The 20,145-nt window shown below is 30.5% G+C and overlaps 1 protein-coding gene across 2 annotated transcripts; it reads right to left on the bottom strand.

The window, feature by feature from the left end:
* Positions 1–16,035: 16,035 nt before the first annotated feature.
* Positions 16,036–19,782, bottom strand: LOC108820232 (phytyl ester synthase 2, chloroplastic). Of its 2 annotated transcripts, none has more exons than XM_056993245.1 (13): positions 19,418–19,782; positions 19,298–19,349; positions 19,114–19,169; positions 18,727–18,885; positions 18,546–18,650; positions 18,303–18,409; positions 18,027–18,148; positions 17,813–17,921; positions 17,550–17,680; positions 17,072–17,462; positions 16,884–16,997; positions 16,678–16,763; positions 16,036–16,589 (listed from the first exon to the last, which is right to left on the bottom strand). In XM_056993245.1, exons 1-13 carry the CDS (start codon positions 19,734–19,736, stop codon positions 16,196–16,198), a joined length of 2,145 nt encoding a protein of 714 aa, XP_056849225.1. In that variant the 5' UTR covers positions 19,737–19,782; the 3' UTR covers positions 16,036–16,195. The 2 variants fall into 2 exon arrangements, with proteins under 2 accessions (XP_056849225.1, XP_018448703.1); XM_018593201.2 differs by having other exon boundaries at positions 17,072–17,441; positions 19,418–19,781.
* Between the last annotated feature and the right edge of the window lie 363 nt (positions 19,783–20,145).

Below are 20,145 nucleotides of genomic sequence, written 5' to 3'. Positions count from 1 at the left end.
CAATTACTCAAGATAATTGGATGGATTTAAACTAGTATGATTTAAAAGAGTTAGATCTAAGGTTACTATTCAAGTTATCAGGATTATAGATGTATGATTCCGATGTGAGATGCTTGCATGATACTAAAGAACCCAACTAAGAAATAGCACAACTGTCGTTGTGACCGTCTAATAACTACAACCGATGAACACACCCCTGGCGAGTCATAGATTAAGGTATCGATCGATATGCTGTTGCATGTATCGATCGACTTGATGTCGCATGTATCGATCGATATGCTGTCGCATGTATCGATTGTCATTTACCCCGCGTCTATCGATCGATCACTCTATAAGAGTATCGATCGATGCGCTACTAGTAAGCTTTACCGTGCGTACGTTGAATACAGTTAACCAAGCAATCACCCAGTCAGCTGTCGCTTGTTCTAAGTGAATTGCTGGCTCAAAGAAGATAGATCCAAGGATTATATCTTTGTATTCATGTGTAGGTTAGCTACTCCTACACAAGCATTATGCATAATCTTCTAAGATGAATATCACATGCTCGAGTAATCATATTTTGGGCTAATCCCTCATACCTATTTGAACCATAAATCTAACAAAGGTGTCTACTTAGACATAGCCAAGTAAGAAATAGACAAAATCATAAAAAGCTTCGTAAATAGATAGATAAATAAATAGTGTTCAAGAACGCTCTCAATTTGACAACTCTCTCTCTCTCTCACCAAAACTATGAAACTAAAAAGCTATTGTAAGAACCGTTGTCTGCCAAAACACATAGACAAGACTTTAAATACTTAGAATAATTAGGTTAAAACACGTCAGGGACATTATGGTAAATAGATGGTGTCTTGGGCTTCAAGTCGGCTGTGACCAAATCCGGGCTTCTGCGGTTAAGTGTCGATCGACAGCACTGAGTGTGCATCGATTGACGCGCGTCTCTCTTTATCGACCTTGAGTGGTCGATACGGTCCTTCTCGGGTGTAAACTCTAAAATGCTCCAAAATCATCATCTTTCTTCCATTAGCTCATGAACCTATAAATATGCAATATAGACCAAAAATGGATAGAATATATCCTAAAATACCAATATACCATGAATAAAAGTGGGTCAAAATCATGGTATATCAAACTTCATCTTTCAGATTCAGTTTAACCCTCAAACCTTTGGCATTGGCCTTAGCAACCTCCTTCGCCAAATAATTTTCCGCCCCCATATCTTTACCACTAGGGGTTTTTTCTACCGTTTCTAGTGGACTATTAACGGACTTCTCAGGTAAAGTCTGTGGTACAGTTTGTGGCGAGGGTAAAGATATATGGTGAGGGTAGTTGCCAATGAAGCTTTCACCTACGCCCAGAACTTTCAGACGCTAATTCACAATATCATCAATGGTTTTCTGGGCTAACTCACCAAAGTTGGAATCGTAGGCGTTTAACCGCGAGTAAATCGCAGTAAATCGACCTTCATACTAATCATTTTTCTGAAAATATTATCCAGAGTACTCATTATGCTCCTCAGTGTTGCATTGTTCACCAAATCTTCCTTACCTTCCTTCTCGTTAGAATCATTTTCCGTTGCAACAGCTTTATTTTCTCCGGTGTTCACTTTCTTTTGTTTTTTAACTTTCTTCTACTTCTTAGTGGGTGGCTCAGCTTCTGGCAAAACTCCACCATTCATTCTTTTCTTCTCCTTCATGCCTCTTCACTTCTCAAAAATCTCTAAAAAATCTATCTGCATGTATGTACAGGGGCGGATGTAGTGCAGTGGAAATGGGGTCAGATGACCCCATTTATTTTTAAAAATTATGTATTTTGTCTATTTAAATTATTTTATGACCCCATTAAAACAATTTAGATGACCCCATAAAAAACAAATCCTGAAACAAAAACATAATTAATGCATAAATCATCATTTTTAACAAACAAAAAAACTATTTGGTAAATATTTTTAAATTAAAAACATGAATAAGTATAAATATATTTTATATTTTAAAATTTTATTAAAAATCGACCCCATTTAAAAAGATTTCTGGCTCCGCCACTGTGTATGTATGTTATCAAGTTAATGAGTTGTGGGTCATCAGTTTCACCTGGCCATTGAGAAAATATCTCTTCAACTCATTCCTTCATAACCATTTTCCTAACACACACCTGCAACATGAACGCATAACTCAGCCATCAATTATAATAATTCAGTCATCAAATAACTCATAACTTAGCCACCAAAAACACATAACTAAGCCATCAATTATAATAATTCAGTCATCAAATTACTCATAACTCAGCCACCAAATAACCCATAACTCAGCCATCAATTATAATAACTCATAACTCAGGCAACAATTACTTAATAACTCAGCCATCAAATACGAATAACTCAGCCTTCTAAACTCAACTCAGCGTTAAACCTTACCTCGCCATGCTCTCTGATCTCCTCAGAGAACATAGTAGCAAAGCTTGCACGTGTACACATTCCACCCCATCGCAAAAGCGGAATGTCTTCATAATTGACCACTCTCCCAAACCGCTTTCCAAAGCAAGTGACAAATTCATAGGCCCAAACCAATAACACGTCCTTCATGCCGTTTATTGTGTATGACCTTCCTTGTGGATTCAACATTTTAATAGAGTCAACAATAACTTCATATGCAGTCCGACCCCATGAATACGACATCATGGCTTTATCGTCGAATACTCTTTTTGCACTTTCAAATTGGATCCTAGAATTATGATGCAAAGCATAGAGTCTCATGGCTTGAAGAAGTAACAGCTCTAACCATTTACGCTTTTCAAAATTCCAAGATGGACAGACCTCTAATACTGCCTTCAGTTCATCTAAATTCGGTCCCACCCAAGCGGCACTTTCAAATCCTCCCAAAACGCTTTGTATTGGTCTGGTTCAATACTTTCCGTTGGCATTGGATCTGTCTTTAACCTTGTGATCTCTCCAAACTCGTGTAAGTCAAACCTGATAGTTTGATCAACAATGAGACTCCAAATCTCCTTCTTATATACTCGCAGTTGTCTACATAGTAGATAGTGTACGGTTCTACCAGACACTACATTTTTGCGTCCAGCTAGCTTAGCAAATACACCGAGAGAAGAGTTATCTAGTTCTGCCCACACATCACGCCCTATTGTTTCTCTAACGTGATGGAATTTTCCTGAATGAAAATTTTGTATAATCTCTTTAGCTTTTAGATTAGAAGACCCTTCAGGGTAAAGTCTTGGAGGATAATTTGGTGATTGAGCTTCAGAAAAATTCATCTCATCATATCAACGAAAAATAACTCAGCCGCAACATAAACATAACTCAGACAAAACATAATATATAACTCAGCCGCAATATAAACATAACTCAGACAAAACATAATATATAAATAAGCCAAAACATAATATATAACTCAGCTGCAACATAAACATAACTCAGCCGTAACATAATATAACTCAGCCCGTCAGACGAAATATAATATATAACTCAGCCGTAACCCAATATATAACTCAGTCACAGCGTAAATCAAATTCATCAAATCAAACGCAGCCAAAACATAATATATAATCAGCCAGAACATAGCAGAGATGACGACTTCGTAGATACGATTTCGGCAAAGATGATTTCGTAGAAATGAAATGATTGGAGACGACGATTTTGGTTAAACGATATCGAAAAAAGTTAAGAAAGAAGACATTTACTTCGAGGCAGTAACACTATGTCGACTTCTTCGTCTGAGACATAAGTACAAGAAAGAAAATTGTGTTGTGTTTTTTTGTAACCATAATAGATTGTGAGAGACGGTCGAGTTAGTGTCTGATGTGGATTCTTAATATGTGACGTGGATTTATTGTTTAAAATTAATCTCAATTAAAAGAATCTAACCAAGAGTTTTAATTGTAACTAGATTTTGACCCGCCCTTTGAGAGGGCGGGTATATTTTATTTTTTAGTTTTTTTCTAGAAATTTAATTTTTATGTTTTTTTTAATCATATATGTGTATACCATTTTAAAAAATTATTAGTAAAAAGTTTTGATACTTTTATTGAATTTGTGATGTTACATATCTATACACTTGTATCTAGTGTTTTGAAACCCGAACCGGATCAGCAGTTAAATAGATAAATCCGGTTATCATGTATGTAATCCGGTTTGAGTTTTATGAAAAAAATATTATTTAGTAATCCAGTAAAACCTACAAAAACCTGCTAAAACTTAGGACCCAACTACCAGTTAAACAACGGGTTGAACCAATACGTAATTTTTTATCATTAATTTTTAGTTATATTGTTAGAATATGTTTGTATTCTAATTAGGAAATTAAATTTTTAGTTTTTATAAAAATATATGATATGATTTTATATATTAAATAAGACCCAGAACACGGCCTACCGGTTAAACCATTGGTTGAACCAATACGCATTTTTTTTTAGTTCTATTATTAGAATCTGTTTGTATTCTGATTAGGAAGTTAAATTTTTTAGTTTTCATAAAAAAGATGATATGATATTATGGATCTATTAACAAAACTAATTGTTTGATTTGAATTAGTTTATTTTTGTTATCGGTTAGCTATTATAATTTTATAATAGTCCACAGTATATATATATATGTTGTAAAATATAATAAAAGAAAATTCACAAGAAACATGCGTTACTAATTGGTACGAAAAAATAATTTATATTATTTTCTCACCCGTTAATACAACATATTTGTTATCATCCTTCTCTATGTTGTAAAATATAAATAAAAACATCTTCAACTTCTTTTTGCAGTTACATTAAGATAACATTTTTAGCGTTTTGCAATGATCACAAAACGTTATAACTTGATTCAAAAATTGTTCCACACTTTTAAAATTAAAAAATGACTTCGGATAATATTTGCAGTTGCAGATGGTTGTAGATAAATAAATGTAACAATATTTTCTAAAAGTATTTTAAATTTTAAAATTTAAATGTTATAAATAAATATATTATAAAATTCATTTTATATTTTAATTTATATTCACTAACAATATTATAACTTATTATAAAAAATAACAAAGAATATTCACTATAATTTGAAGTATTAATATTTATGTTGCTGAAGATATGTAATTTAAATTGTGTAATCCAATTTCTTAAGGTTATTAGACTTATCAAAGTTTTCAGGTTTCTTAACGACATAAAAAACAAAGCCTATATTAAAGTTCATAACCCAATTTGTTTTAATCAATTTACGATTTAGTTGTATCAATATTAGGGTGATATGAATTTTTAGATATGATGATATAGCATTACATAAGAAAAGTATGTTATTGACAGTTTTACTTATTAATTATTGTTAGGAGATCCCTACTATTAAGGAACTAAATTAGTGGTTACCAAATATATATTTAGATACATTTACAAAATATTATCGTTTATTTTTATAAGTACGTATTATGTGATTATTTTATTGGACAAAACATATATCAATAGGTCATGTTTCTAATTCAATAGTATTGATGCTAGAATAAAAAGATGTCAATTCGTTTAGTAATGTTTTGTGGGAAGTAATTTGGATAAAAATGTATATGGCCCACATTTGTTGGTATAGTTTTAAATGACTAAAAGAATCATGGAATCTTAAATATCTAACAGATCTTCTAATAATACAAATATATTGTTTTTGTTTTAAAATAATTAAAATGGTTTATAACTAATAAAAGTAATGGCACAGAATGGTTAATAACTAATAAAAGTAATGGCACAAAATGATTTAATTATGATAAAAAGAATATACTTAAAATAATTCAGTGGCACAGAATGGTAAATAATCTTGAAACAGAAGCACACCTCGAAAAAGAACATTATGTTTTAATAAGTATTGATGATTTTTGTAAAACAAAATTCACAGTGTGGTTCCTCAAACATGTCAAACATATCATAAGCACTAAGTCAAACAATAAGTCTTACAAAAATTTATAAGGCTAAATAATAATTGTATATAGTAGAATTATGCTTTTATGGTTTGTATAGTTAGGAATACATGCTTTCGACACACACATTAATAATTGTGTTATAGAGTTCAGTTTATTTTTTTTGGCATAAGTAATGTTGATAAATGCTGTTGCATTGTTATTGGCCAACATATTCTTCATTATTATTGGTTTATTATGCAGTTCAAATTTATTTAATAATATTAATGTTAATATAAAAAAGGACATAGCAATGTTAGTAACTTCAAAAAGAAATGGCAAAATTTTAGTAGGGATTCTAGTTTTATAGATTAGATACTAAGAGAATGGTAATAGGGAAAATAAAAGTTTATTAATATAACAGTATTAGTTTATTTTTGTTATTGATAATTTATTATATTTTGGTATTTTTATTTAATTTTAACTTAAAATTTTAAATTTATTGTAATTTCTATTTAGTTATTTATTATCTTAATTTTTAGCTAAAGTTCTAATTTGGTATTAAAATTAGTTAAATAATTTATTTTCATGGTAAACAAAAATTGAAATTAAAATAAATTTTAATTAAATAAAACATGATTTCCTTGTGTATGATGTTTTCTGTTTTCTTCTTCATTTGTTCTCTTGTTTAAACATTTATGAACAACATGTTAGTTATAAGTCGCTAACAAACAATATATATACGAAAAGAAAAACATATCTTATACATAGTATTTTTTTTAAAACCTTTCAAAGTATATAAATTATGAAGATAGATAACATTACACGTCTCTCAAGTCCCCTACTTTTATATTGGGGTTGATGTTTGCCTGAGATATCAAAAGTGTTTGTCACTTGAAGATCTCTTGTAACAACAATATAACCATTAATTAGATTTATTGTATAACAAATAGAATATAGAAAACAATATGAATGAGATTTTAGAAAATTACCTCGAAATTTACGTATTTCGCAAACCTGATTAAACATACAAAAACATCATATTGTCCTCAAACTTCCCCAACAAACGACACGCTAGCTGGTGATCACTAAAACAATAAGAAATCACATTTAGTGTAAATACACTATACAACAGGGATAAAAATATCAGTATTAGTTAAAAAAAACCATAATCTCTATGATTGAACTCTATTTTTTGTTATCTCTTTTCCACAACAAAGGATTAATTCCACCAACGTCCATGGCTTGTCCAATGAATTCTGCAAAGAACATTAATAATATAGTATAACACTTCATATCGATACTATTGGGATAAAAAAATAAATCATTAAATATGACGACTTACCAATCAAGAAATATGTTTCAATGTTGCATGTATCTTTGTTCCCTGCACAAAACTCATAATATAATCAGAAAACTACTGAACGTTAACAACAAACTAATTTTATAAAATGAAATTAAGATATCTCTTACATTTTGATCTGCGAGAATAATCTTAAACTCTTGCCATATTGAGCACTAAATTGCTTCCAGATCTTTGCTTGAATCTACCATCGTGTTTTTAAAGGTTTGACATCAGTTTGGCTACTAATTTTCTGAGGTGCTATTAAAGTATCGAGATGTTTAGAGTTTTTCTTTCTGTATCCAAGGTGTTCGGTTGGGTTATATATAGTGAATAAGAATCTTGTATAATAAGTTAAGAAAATAAATAATTTCTATAAAATCTTGATTATTGATTTTAAAAATATTTCGGATATAATATAAATATTCAAATTGTGAAGTAAAAATGGGTTAACTAACAAAAAGATTTTGAGCAACGAATGTCATTTTCAGAAGGAGATTCTGATGGTTCGGATATGTTTTTTTTTGGATAAAATATTTGGTTCGGATATGTTAAAACAGAAATATATTATAGTGCGTGTTTTAAAAATCTTGGGATACTTTTTTATTACAAAATTCAAATATAATGTAAAAGTATAAATACTCGATTTAGGGATACTGTGATTTTCTTTTAGGTATAGGGTTTACTTCTGGTTTAGGATTCATTGTATATTGCTAAATTTGTGATAAATGTTACAAATAACATATGTTATTTCATGAACTAATCAAATTGAATTGTATCACAATTTTGTAGATTGACAGTTGTGAGGAGACAGACAAATACTGCATATATAATCAAGGTATGTGAGAGATTTTGACATTAGTTTAAATGAATAGGTGAACTCCTTAGTATTGACCATGAGGAAGTACAGTTAGACACTAAGTTAAACTATGTCGATCTCTTGTTATTTACTCTTGTAAGTTGTAACATAAGTGATATTTGTAATTTAATATTATGTAAGATAGTCATAATAGTATAAGGTGTAATGTATTGTGTTTGCGTTGTTTGAATAATAACAAAAAGAAATCTTTTGTTATGGATTTGGTTAATTGAGAATATTTCTTGGCATATTCCCGATCGTTATGTCAGGGATTCATAAGATTTCCGATCAATAGTTGTTATTAAATAATTCCATTGTCGATTTTGTATATAATTACATTAGTTAATTATGTTTTAGTTTAAAAGCAATGGTATGAGTGAAAATATTTGCAAATCAATAAAAGTAGGGATTTTAGTAAGATACTAAAAGCATCTATCTTATTAAAGTAGAAATACTTTAAATTTTTGTTTGGTAACAAGGATAGAAATCTTTAAAAAAATTAAATTTTGTTTGGTAACAAAGATAGTAGAGAATTTTGTCTTCTCCTTATCTATCTTATTAAAGTAGAAGTACTTTAAACTTTTGTTTGGTAACAAGGATAGAAGTCTTTAAAAAAATTAAATTTTGTTTGGTAACAAAGATAGTAGAGAATTTTGTCTTTTCCTTATTTAGATGATAAATTTAAGTATTTAATGTATTTTCCTAATTTAAATGATAGATTTATTTAATAGAATGAATCTTAACCAAAATAAATTCCTAATAGATTTTTTTGTTAACATTTAATATTTTTCAATATTTATCAATAAAAATAATGAAATAAAAATCACACATCAAAATCAATTTATATATCATATAGATAAAATATAAAATATTTTATTTATAAATTGTTAGTATAACACTTTTATAATATAAGTCCAATTAGTTATAAATATTAGATTTTTATATGATACACTGTGATATAATAGACGATTAAAATCACATAATATAATTATTTAAAGTAATATATAAAATTTTTGTTTTAAAATGTTATACTAACAATTATGTAACACATATTAATTTACACTCATATATATATATATTATCATTAGAACAAAGAAAAAAATTGAAGTGAAAACAAATATTTATACGGCCACGGGTCAAACTATAGAAATAAACAACAATGGCGTAAGATTTTTTGTTAACAAATTTATTTTAATTTCAAATATGTTTATATATTTATGTATTTAAAAATTATTTTATTTGTTATTAAGAATGCTAAGATTTTGGAATTGGAAAAAATTATGACCCATCTCTATATTATTTTAGTTAGGAATTTAAAATTTATATCAAAATATTTTTTTAAACTTTTAATTTTTATTATAACTACAAATGTTAATTTTCAATCTAAATTTATATTTAAATATTACAAATATATCATTTATAGATAAAAAAACTAAAAACATAAAATAAATACCCGCCCGGTTGGGCGGGTCAAGATCTAGTTTAAATTAAAAGTATAGAACAAAAATAATCCAATAGCAAAAAATAGTAAATAAGTACAAAAAAAGGCACCTTAAAAAAATGGTCTTCTGTTTTAATAGTATTAACTAGATTTGACCCGCGCTTTAAAAGCGCGGATTTATTTTCCTTTATTTTTTCTTTAAATTGACAAATATTTAGTAAATGTCATATTTTCATATATTTGTTTTTTTATAAAAAACTTAAGCTTTTTATCTTTTTATCGTGTTTCATTTTAAATAAGTATAGGCCTGAGCACAATATCCAGATCCGAAGAACCAACCCGAAACCGACCCGAAAATCAGGGTCCCGAATCCAATCAGATCCGGGGTAAATATCCGAATGAGTTCTAAATTGCTATATCCGAAGAACCGGTCCCGAACCCGACCCGAATCGATAACCGAATGAGTACCCGTAGATATCCGAAATGTGAAATATATGTTATAATTATCTTTATAATTATTTTAATATTTTACATTAATATTATAAGTTAACTATAGTAGTTATTTTCGGTACTTTTGAGTATTTTTGGATGAAATATGATAGTTTGGATAAAAGTTTACCCAAAAAACTGTATAATGGATATTTTTGGTTACTTTTGGTTACTTCTGAGTAATTTGGATACAAAAATTTGAATCGAACCGGATACTTTGGTTACTTTGAGTACAAATAACCGAACCCGTTTTAGATATTTTGGTTATTTTTCAGGTTCTTATATATGAGAACCGAACCCACCCAAACCCGGAAAGACCCGATTCGAATCCGACCCGAAATTTTATAATATACCCGAATGGGGTTTAATTTTAAAACCCGAAAAACCCGATACCCGAAAAAACCGATCCGTACCCGAATGGGTACCCGAACGTCAAGGTCTAATGAGTATTTAGTTGGTATAACTCCGATAAATTAATTTTATTATGCTGTTAATTTTTTAAATAAAAAATTATATACATTTAGTAAAGATTTATATTTTTCAATGAAAAAAATCAATTTTTTTATGAGTGCTTAAATTATATTAAAAAAAGAAAAAATATAATAATTAAGTGATTAATTTTTATTCATTACACAAAATATTAAAAATGGTTGAAAAGAAATTATTTGAATTTGGAGAAAAAAATAAGAACTGGATCTAATTTTTAATCGGCCCAAATAGCCCAAAAAAGATTAGATGTAGGCAGTGGGCTGGATAAAAAAATGATCCAATATATATTTGTTATTAATATTACTTGATTGACCTTAATAAAATATGCAATGTTAGTAAAAATAAGGATATTTTTAGTAAAAAACCAATAGGATCCTGCTTTAATAGTATAGACTAGATTTTGACCCGCGCTTTCAAAGCGCGGGTTTATGTTTGGTGAAAATTTTATATAATCACATTTATATAATCCGTCTTGTATATGTATTTATATAATCCGTCTCATATATGTATTTTATATCCAGATTTATGTTCGGTAAAACTATATTATACATGTATTTTTAGGTTTTTAATTTTGAATTAGATATTTTAAATATAAATCAATATAACAGTTTTATAGTTTTGATCGGTATTTTGAAATTCGACTGAGACCTGCGGTTGAACGGATTACCGGTTGATCAAAGATAAATTCATTTTGGGTTTGAAAAAAAAACAAAATTTAAAAATCTAACAAAATCTACTAAAATCAAAATCCAGTTACCGGTTGAACCACTGGTTGAACCAATAAACAATTTTTATTTTTTATAAATAATTTTTGTTAGATAGTTGGGATTATATTTAGGAAAAAACGGTTTAAAACCAAACCATTAAATAGTTTGAGAAAAAATGATGCAGTTTCAAACATGTCCAGTTGGAAAAATATTAAAATGATGCAGTATCAAACACGGAATAATCACATACCAAAATTGAATTAGGAAACCAGTGGTTAATGACAAACCAAAAACAATTAAAAAAGAAACCAATGCAGAATGTCCAAAATGTCATTAATGAATACAAAAGAAAGCCTTTTTAATAGGGGTAAACAGAGTAAAAATCCAAATGTGCTTGTACTTTAATAGTATAGACTAGATTTTGACCCGCGCTTTTGAAGCGCGGGATATTTTAACATGAAAAATTTCACTAATAATTTAACAAATATTTTGGTAATTTTTAAAGAGTGTGTATTTAAAATATTTTTGCATTTAAATCAGTATTTTTAAATTCAACCCGATTGTGATTATACCGGTTAATCCGGAGATCTGACAATTCAATTTATGTTTTTAAAATATTCATATTAAAAAATCACTAAAACCCGAGACTAACTGATTGAACTGATGGATGACCGATATGTAATCTAATTGGATTTAAATTGTAATAGTTTCATAATTTGTAATCTTATAATCGAAATTTTAAAGTTCACTAATTTGCAATTTATGAAATTATGACGTTTCTACAAAATTTTAAAGAGAAAATGATAGATATAAAATAATTAAGATTAATTATTGTATTATTTGGAAACATTGATAGTAGTATAAAAAATATATTGTTTGGAAACATTGATAATAGTATAAAGAAATAAGTATATTGTTTGGAAACGTTGATAGTAGTATAAAAAAATAAATATATTGTTTGGAAACATGGATAGTAGTATAAATAAAGAAACATTAGTGATTTAATGTATGTTTAACTATAAAGTATAAAGGTGTATTTAATTTAAAAACTTACAAAATAAATGTTAGGTCCAACCGAATGTTTCTGTTTTAATAAGATAGATGTGCGTCACTGCCCAATTTTTAGTCTAGAATATGCTTCCCAAAGGTTGGTGTTTAGTTTCAATAATGTACATCTTAATCTATTATTATTAAAACCAATTTGTATCAGTAGTTAAGCGATTGTGCGGTGGAGTCTGCAGGACAAACTTGAGATAGAAGACTAATTGCACTTTGCTTAAAAATTCAGTCACACTTTCTGAAGTGCTTCTCAAGCTATATATGCATAGTTTTATAATAAAGTATACCAAGAAGAGTGTGGTTGAAAAATATATAATTTTAAAGTAACCAAAACTGAATCCAAATCTTTTGGAAAAAAATGCAAATACATAAACATGGTTTGTATACGTTAACCACCCAAAAAGCTGATTCGTATACAACTCGATTTGGTTTGCCATGTTACTTAAACTCGATGACTATATACCCCAAAAATCATGATTTTTCTATATTCACTAATTATATTACTAAGTAGCTTATCTTTGAATTCGAATGTGGTTATAGGGTCACTTTTCACTTTCAGCAATACATACTCCAGCTAAATGATAGTTGTTAACTACGGCAATATATACTAATTACGTGCAATTTTTATTCTACATAGTTTACAATGCTTTTTCTCTTTGACCAAAAATATTTTACAGTTATCTTTGTTTTGTTCGTATAATATTGTCTATCACTAAAACCAAGTTAAAGTATATGGAGTTATAGACATATATCCAAAATATTGAACCGGGACTGAAGCGAAATTGAGAATTGAACGGAGATCCAAATATATAAAAATATTAGTTATGTACATATAACATTATAAAATATATATTACTCCATGCATTTATATTAAGTGTCGTTGCAAAATAAGTATTGTTTTAGTATTTTAATATATAATTTATTTTTATTTTTAATTTATTTTTTAGTGGTTAAAATATGAGTAGATGTATGGATAATGATGTTTTATATAGAAAATATGCAAATGATTTATTAGTCTGTGTGCACAAGTATATAACGACACTTACAATAAAACATAGAAAGCATAATTTAAAAATTTATTAAAAACATCTAAAATATGAAACAATTATATATTATAAAATATCTAAGAGTATCTGGATATTTTTATCAAAAATATTCATTTGGATATTTTTATCAAAAATATTCAATTTTTTTGTTTAAATCATCCGATTTATTTCATATTTTATTTAGAATACCTAGTATTAATCTGAATTACCTGAATTATCCGAAATAGCTGAATCAGAACTATAGTCAAATGAGAACCAACTTTTTCAGGTATATTATGGCCTACTTTTACTATTTAAACCAAACTAAACCCTAAAACTATCCAAACTAAATCTGAATCGAAAATAGTCATGTCTTAAATAGATCTTCTAGTGTCCTACCCAAAATACCGATAGCCGAATCGAAATGCCAGGCCTTCATACCCATTATGCGCAACCTCTAGCTTTTGATCCAACGTAGTGACACCTTCCCACACCAATCCACTCTTAGCTCCACGCACCTTCCTTATACTGCAGCCATTCCCGAAACCTGACTATCAAACCTCAACACACATGTTTTTAACCTTGCACCAATGTATGAATATGAATCATTTGGTACTTCTCTCTCTTTTTTTGCTTTTTGCTTCAGCCAACTCATGTATGTGTGTGTCTACATCTACTTCATGGGTAGCCAGGTGCTGATTACGATGATGCCTAAATTTGGTGTTTGGCACAATTTCTCAACGGAATTAATCCAATTTGAGCGTTTGACTGATCACGTTTTTAATCTTTGTATGTTTCTCGAACAGATAATGTAAGTATGTAACAACTGACTTATTAGTAAAGAGTGCTAGTTTTCTTATGGAGTGTTTTTTTTTTAAAAAACTGATTGTTCTATTCTGATTTAATTTTTTTTATCATTTCAAATCTAATTAATATAATAATTCGTTGATAAAATCCTAAACATGTATACTGAGCAGAAGTTCGATCCGACGGCTATTATTAGAGGAACGACTACATGGGAGTAAACAGATTTCAAGTGACTTGGCAATTAATCATTATCACTAGATTTTGACCCGCACTTTCAAAGCGCGGGTTTATGTTTGGTAAAATTTTTATATAATCACATTTATATAATCCGTCTTGTATATGCATTTATATAACCCGTCTCATATATGTGTTTTATATCCGGATTTATGTTCGGTTAAAACTATATTGTACATGTATTTTTAGGTTTTTGATTTTGAATTAGATATTTTAAATATAAATCAATATAACAGTTTTATAGTTTTGATCAGTGTTTTGAAACCCAACTCGGACCTGCGGTTGAACGAATTACCGGTTGGTAACCCGGTATTTTTAATATTGTGATTTTTTCTAATGATAAGACAAATTCGGTGATAATAAGTTGGAAATTTGTTTAAAATATATTTATATTTTTCAAAATCGTTTTAAATGATAATGATTGTTCTCAAAATTAATAATTTTAGAATTAGAAAATCGGTGGTTAATGACAGTATCAAACATGGAAATAATCAATACAGTATCAAACAGAGAAATAATCGCAGACCGAAATTAAATTAAGAAACCGGTGATTAATGACAAACCAAAAAATAATTAAGAAGAAACTGACGTAAAACGTCCAGAATACTCTTAATGAATACAAAGGAATGCTCCTTAGTAGGGGTAAAAAGAGTAAAAATCCAAATGTACTTGTACTTTAATAATATAGATAATCGATGCAGTATCAAACAGAGAAATAATCACAGACCGAAATTAAATTAGGAAACCGGTGATTAATGACAAACCAAAAAATAATTAAGAAGAAACTGGCGTAAAACGTCCAGAATACCCTTAATGAATACAAAAGAAATGCTCATTAGTAGGGATAAAAAGAGTAAAAATTCAAATGTGCTTGTACTTTAATAGTATAGATAGGCCTGATCACAATATCCGGACCCGAAGAACCAACCCAAAACCGATCCAAAAATCAGGGTCCCGAATCCGATCAGACCCGGGGTAAATATCCGAATGAATTCTAAATTGCTATATCCGAAGAACTGATCCGAACCCGATCCAAACCGAGAACCAAATGAGTACCCGAAGATATCTGAAATGTGAATATATATCTAAAAATATATGTTATAATTATATTTATAATTATTTTAATATTTTAAATTAATATCATAAGTTAACTATAGTAGTCATTTTTAGTACTTTTGAGTATTTTTGGATAAAATATGATAGTTTGGATAAAAGTTTACCAAAAAAAACGGTATACAATGGATATTTTTGGTTCCTTTTGGTTACTTTTGAGTAATTTGGATACAAAAATTTGAACCGAATCGGATACTTTGGTTACTCTGAGTATAAATAACCGAATCCGTTTTAGATATTTTGGTTATTTGGTTATTTTTCAGGTTCTTATGCATGAGAACCGAACCCACTCGGACCCGGAAAGATCCGACTCGAACCCGATCCTAAAAAAAATAAAAATTGAATCTGATCTGTTAATCGGCTCAAATGGTCCAAAAGAGATGATGTGAGCAATGTGCTGGATTTTTAAAAAAGTGACCCAATATAGATGTGTTATTAATATTACTTGATTGCCCTTAATGAAATATGTAATGTTATTAAAGAAAAATGTATTTTTAGTAAAAAAGCAATAGGATCCTGCTTTAATAGTATAGATTTACTCTAGATTTATAAATATTCTAGTAATCTTTAAAAGATGTATATGAGTCTACTAATAAATAAATTTTTAATAACAGTTGAATAATTTTCTCTAAAAAAATTCTAAAAAATGGTCCAAAAAATATCACACATGAGTTCTATTTTAATAGAATAGATTCGATGCCATATAGTAGCTCTTGTGGGATAATAGTTGATCCAAGAGAAACAATATTGTACGTGATTAACTCATGAGGAAGGTTAACATTTCGTAACAAACTTTTCCTCGTTGACTCGTCTTTGACTCATCTTCTTCGCCATAGCTTTCAGAAGCTTGATAGAGGTCAAAGGTTGGAATCTGAGAGGAGAAACCATGTGAGACGGAATAAAGAAACCTGGGAAATATGAATCTGTAAGGATCACTTTCTCTTTGCATCTTCAGATAGGTCATACATCTTTCTACTTCAGACTTGACCTGCAAGTAAACATCGTGAGCTTTCTCTTTATCATTTAGCTCTTTCTGTTTGCCTTCTGTTTCTATTGGTTTTCCGAAATGCACGTACAAACGTCCCGGAATCTTGGGAATTATTCCAGGAATATGCAAATCTTGGTTCCCCAATTCACCTTTTTCACCGTTCCTAATCATAATAAATATTGTCATCACCAGATTCAGAAGCAAGAGCTACGACGGTAAATAGTCTCGAGAAGTGATGAAAAATAATATACCTCAATTTGGTAGCGTCCTGTGTGATTTCTTGTATGAAATTCTTTATGAAAGGGATCTTCATTTGATCATTGTAATCCAAAACCATCTGAGAATCGCTCAAAGAAGTTACTAAGAGAAAGCTGATTAAAACGGGTAGACACAGAATAGACTTGGCATTTTAAAATCTAGTTTTAAGAATGTTGAATGGAAAAGAGAGTTTGATTACTTGACAGAGATCATCTTCTCCAACAACGCCAAAAGGAATGATTTTTGCTCCAAATTTAGATGCGACCCTTACAAACTCCGAGTGTTGTGGCCAAAACAACTTGTATTCTTCACCCTGTAGTAAAATGTAAATAAGCTGAAAATTTGACAAGTAGGCCGCCAAATAAGGAAAAAAATACAAAGCACTACCTTTCTGTGCAAAGCTTCACGGACACCTCCAGGATACAAAAGAATATGAGCTTTCGAACGAAGTAGTTTGTAGAAATTGAGACTCGAGACAGGGACCGCGCCACCTATCCTAGCCGAGTCGAACATCTGCATATCAGGGAGTTTTGAGCCTACTGCTTTGCTAAACATCATGGGATGGGCCAGTCCACGCAACATAATGTTCTTTTCTTTCAAGACATGAATTGCTAATTGAAGCAATTCGATACCAAGCAACATGTGGTTCCCAACATAAATAACCGGTCCCTCTGAAGGTATTCCTGAAAGTGATCTTACTATTGTGCCGTTTTCTAGAGTTGAGAAAAATACTGGAGAAATAGCAGCGGTTACTAATCTGTGCAAGAGGAATTCATACCTTATCAGTCAAAAATATACAAAAAATTAGACAGATAACATCAGAATTAATGATGGGGAGACTGAAACTGACTCACTAAATTTATACCTTTGTGATTCTTCAAACTCTTTGAACTCAAAGGGAGTCGGCATAATGTAATCGGAAATGTAATCAAGTGTCTTTCCACGGCGGTAAAAATAGGCAAACTTGATGATAGTCACGAGGTCTACTCCATCCTCCTAACATCACACTATTATAGATCAGTTGAGCTGTAAGATTAGTAAACCAAACACAGTATGGAAGTTCCATTGCACCAAATCTGGTAGAAACTAGATATTTTAAATTCATTGTTACGCAAATAAAGTTCTTACCAAGAAGAGGAAATGTCCATTATTCTTAAACTCACGGACTTCACATTTCGGCAATGCACGATGAAGTCTTTCAATGTCTTCCTTGTTCAGTAACCATTGATCGCGTCCACTGTAATATATCCATAGCCATATAAAGGTACAATTCAGCTTTCAGAGTTCGCTGAACTTCTACGTATGATTAATAACGAAACAGGGAGGTTGACAAGTTTATAACCTCAGAAGTATCAGTGTTTGGGCTTTGACCGTGTGCATATGAGAATTAAGAGATGCTGAAGCAGACTTAAGCAGGTGAAGCTTCCATAGAAGTGTGTCCTTGGGCAAGGTCCTAATTAAAGTCTGTAAATTATAATTTTCTTACGTGAGTTCTATCACATGAGACATATAATGAATAGAGAAAGTAAAACAGAAACAGCAAAATGAAGAAGAAACATGAGCAAATTGCTCGTTTTTCTTTTGTCAAACATTACTTGTTATCTGAAAATAGTATTACAGGGAGATTAGCTGAAGTTGCAAAGAAGTCCCTAAAGATCCCTCTGCCAATCTGCGCAACATCAGCTCCATTCAGGATAGTCTCTAAGATTTCGGCCAGCGGGTAACCTATGTTTAAGAAAATTAGCCCTGACTTTGTAACAAAACAGAACACTTAAACCCTTATTTCAGAGAGAAATTTTAGACCGTTTTTTGTATTTGCATTAATCAGGTGCAAGAAAAAAAAGAAGAGTTGAACCTTTACCATGTTTAAACCCAAAGTCTTCTTCTATCAAGATGGGAAGTTGGTCAGGCAAGAATTCCAGTAAACCGGATAACGGTTGCAAAATGAAGTTGTTGAAACGTGTGACTGCATCAAAGATGATCAAGGATCACAATGAAAAATCTAGTAAAAAAAGTGACTACATAGTGTTATTTTTGTTTACCTGGATTAGCAAGAATCAAGATAAGATCGATATCAGGGTTGCTCGCAGCAACATCTAGAGCAAGGCAAGCTCCAATAGATTCTCCAACGATATATATGGGCCTATTTGGGAAACGATAGTACTCTGACCTAACTGTCCTCTCAATGAGCTTCACAATGTCTGAAATCAGAAAGAGTTGAATCACATTGGTTACACAAGAGAAACAAGCTTAGCGTGAACAGCAAGAGTGGACCGAAGAAACTCAGGGGAACTCTTTCCTATTGGTTTAGTAGTATAGATAGAAGTAGAATGTAAAAATGTTTTTTAATCAATACAATTATACAAATTTAACATTCATTCAAAAAAAAGTTTATAACACCAGAGAATGTTTGACAAATTAAGAAACACCTGGAGAAGGAGTACGATCACTGACTGGAAAGTGAAGGCACCATATGTCAAATATCCTATTGTCAAAAAGACAATGAGATGAGAAAACAAAGACTATAAAATAATTCTGTTAAATATATATTTTATTTTTTGAAGAAATAGAAGCATTTGAGCAAATAAAGAAAACTTGATGAAGTTAGCTTACTCTCCAAGCCTTCTATGGTGGCGAATGAGCCCTAATCCAGTACCATCGATACCTGCAGTTTTGGACAAAATATAGATATCAAGCAGACAACGATTTTGTCCATTTATTTAAAAGACGAACCAGGTAAGTAGAGAAGGAGAGGAGATCCTGGAGCTCTTGCTCCACATTCTAACGGAGAGAACCACCGTGGCGGACCTCCATCTGAACTTAAAAAGTCTCCAGCTTCCACAAAAAAATCCTTCAAACTCTTCCGCTCTTCCGGCTGCGCCGCCTCCGTGCATGAATAAGGATTCACGGTTGCCGTCACCGTTCCTCTGTGTTTTGGACCATACGCGACAGAGGTCGATCGTTGGATTGAATTCCGGTAGAAAAAGTCGAGATTGTAAGCTCTTGTCGAAACTGAGGAGATGATGGGACAAATTCTGTCAGTGATCGCCATTGAACAGAACCTCCGACGTAAATGGTTTTATAGGTAGAACAACATTTTTGTTCTCCAACTTCATCTTCAAGCTACCGAACACGACAAGCTCGTGCTCACGAGAAAACAGGGGGTTTTATCTCAAATTACCTCCTTTCTTTCATATGACATTTATTCTATTTGTCTTTTGATTACTTCTTACTAGGGGTGGGCATTTCGGTTTAGTTTCGGATTCGGTTTGGGTTGGGTTTGGTTTGGGTAATTTGGGTTTTATAAAACTCAAACCAATTAAAACCAAAATAACTTTGGTTTGGGTTCGGTTTGGATTTAATTCGGTTCGGTTTAATTCGGTTTAGTTTAGATTTAGTTCGGTTTACATTATTATGGTCTAGTTTGGTTCGATGTAGTTCGGGTTGATTATAAAATATGA

Source organism: Raphanus sativus, chromosome 8, assembly GCF_000801105.2.
Source record: "Raphanus sativus cultivar WK10039 chromosome 8, ASM80110v3, whole genome shotgun sequence".
Classification (NCBI taxonomy): Eukaryota; Viridiplantae; Streptophyta; class Magnoliopsida; order Brassicales; family Brassicaceae; genus Raphanus; species Raphanus sativus.
The sequence above is the reverse complement of the archived record's forward strand: the minus strand, read 5'-3'. Positions and strand labels throughout refer to the sequence as shown.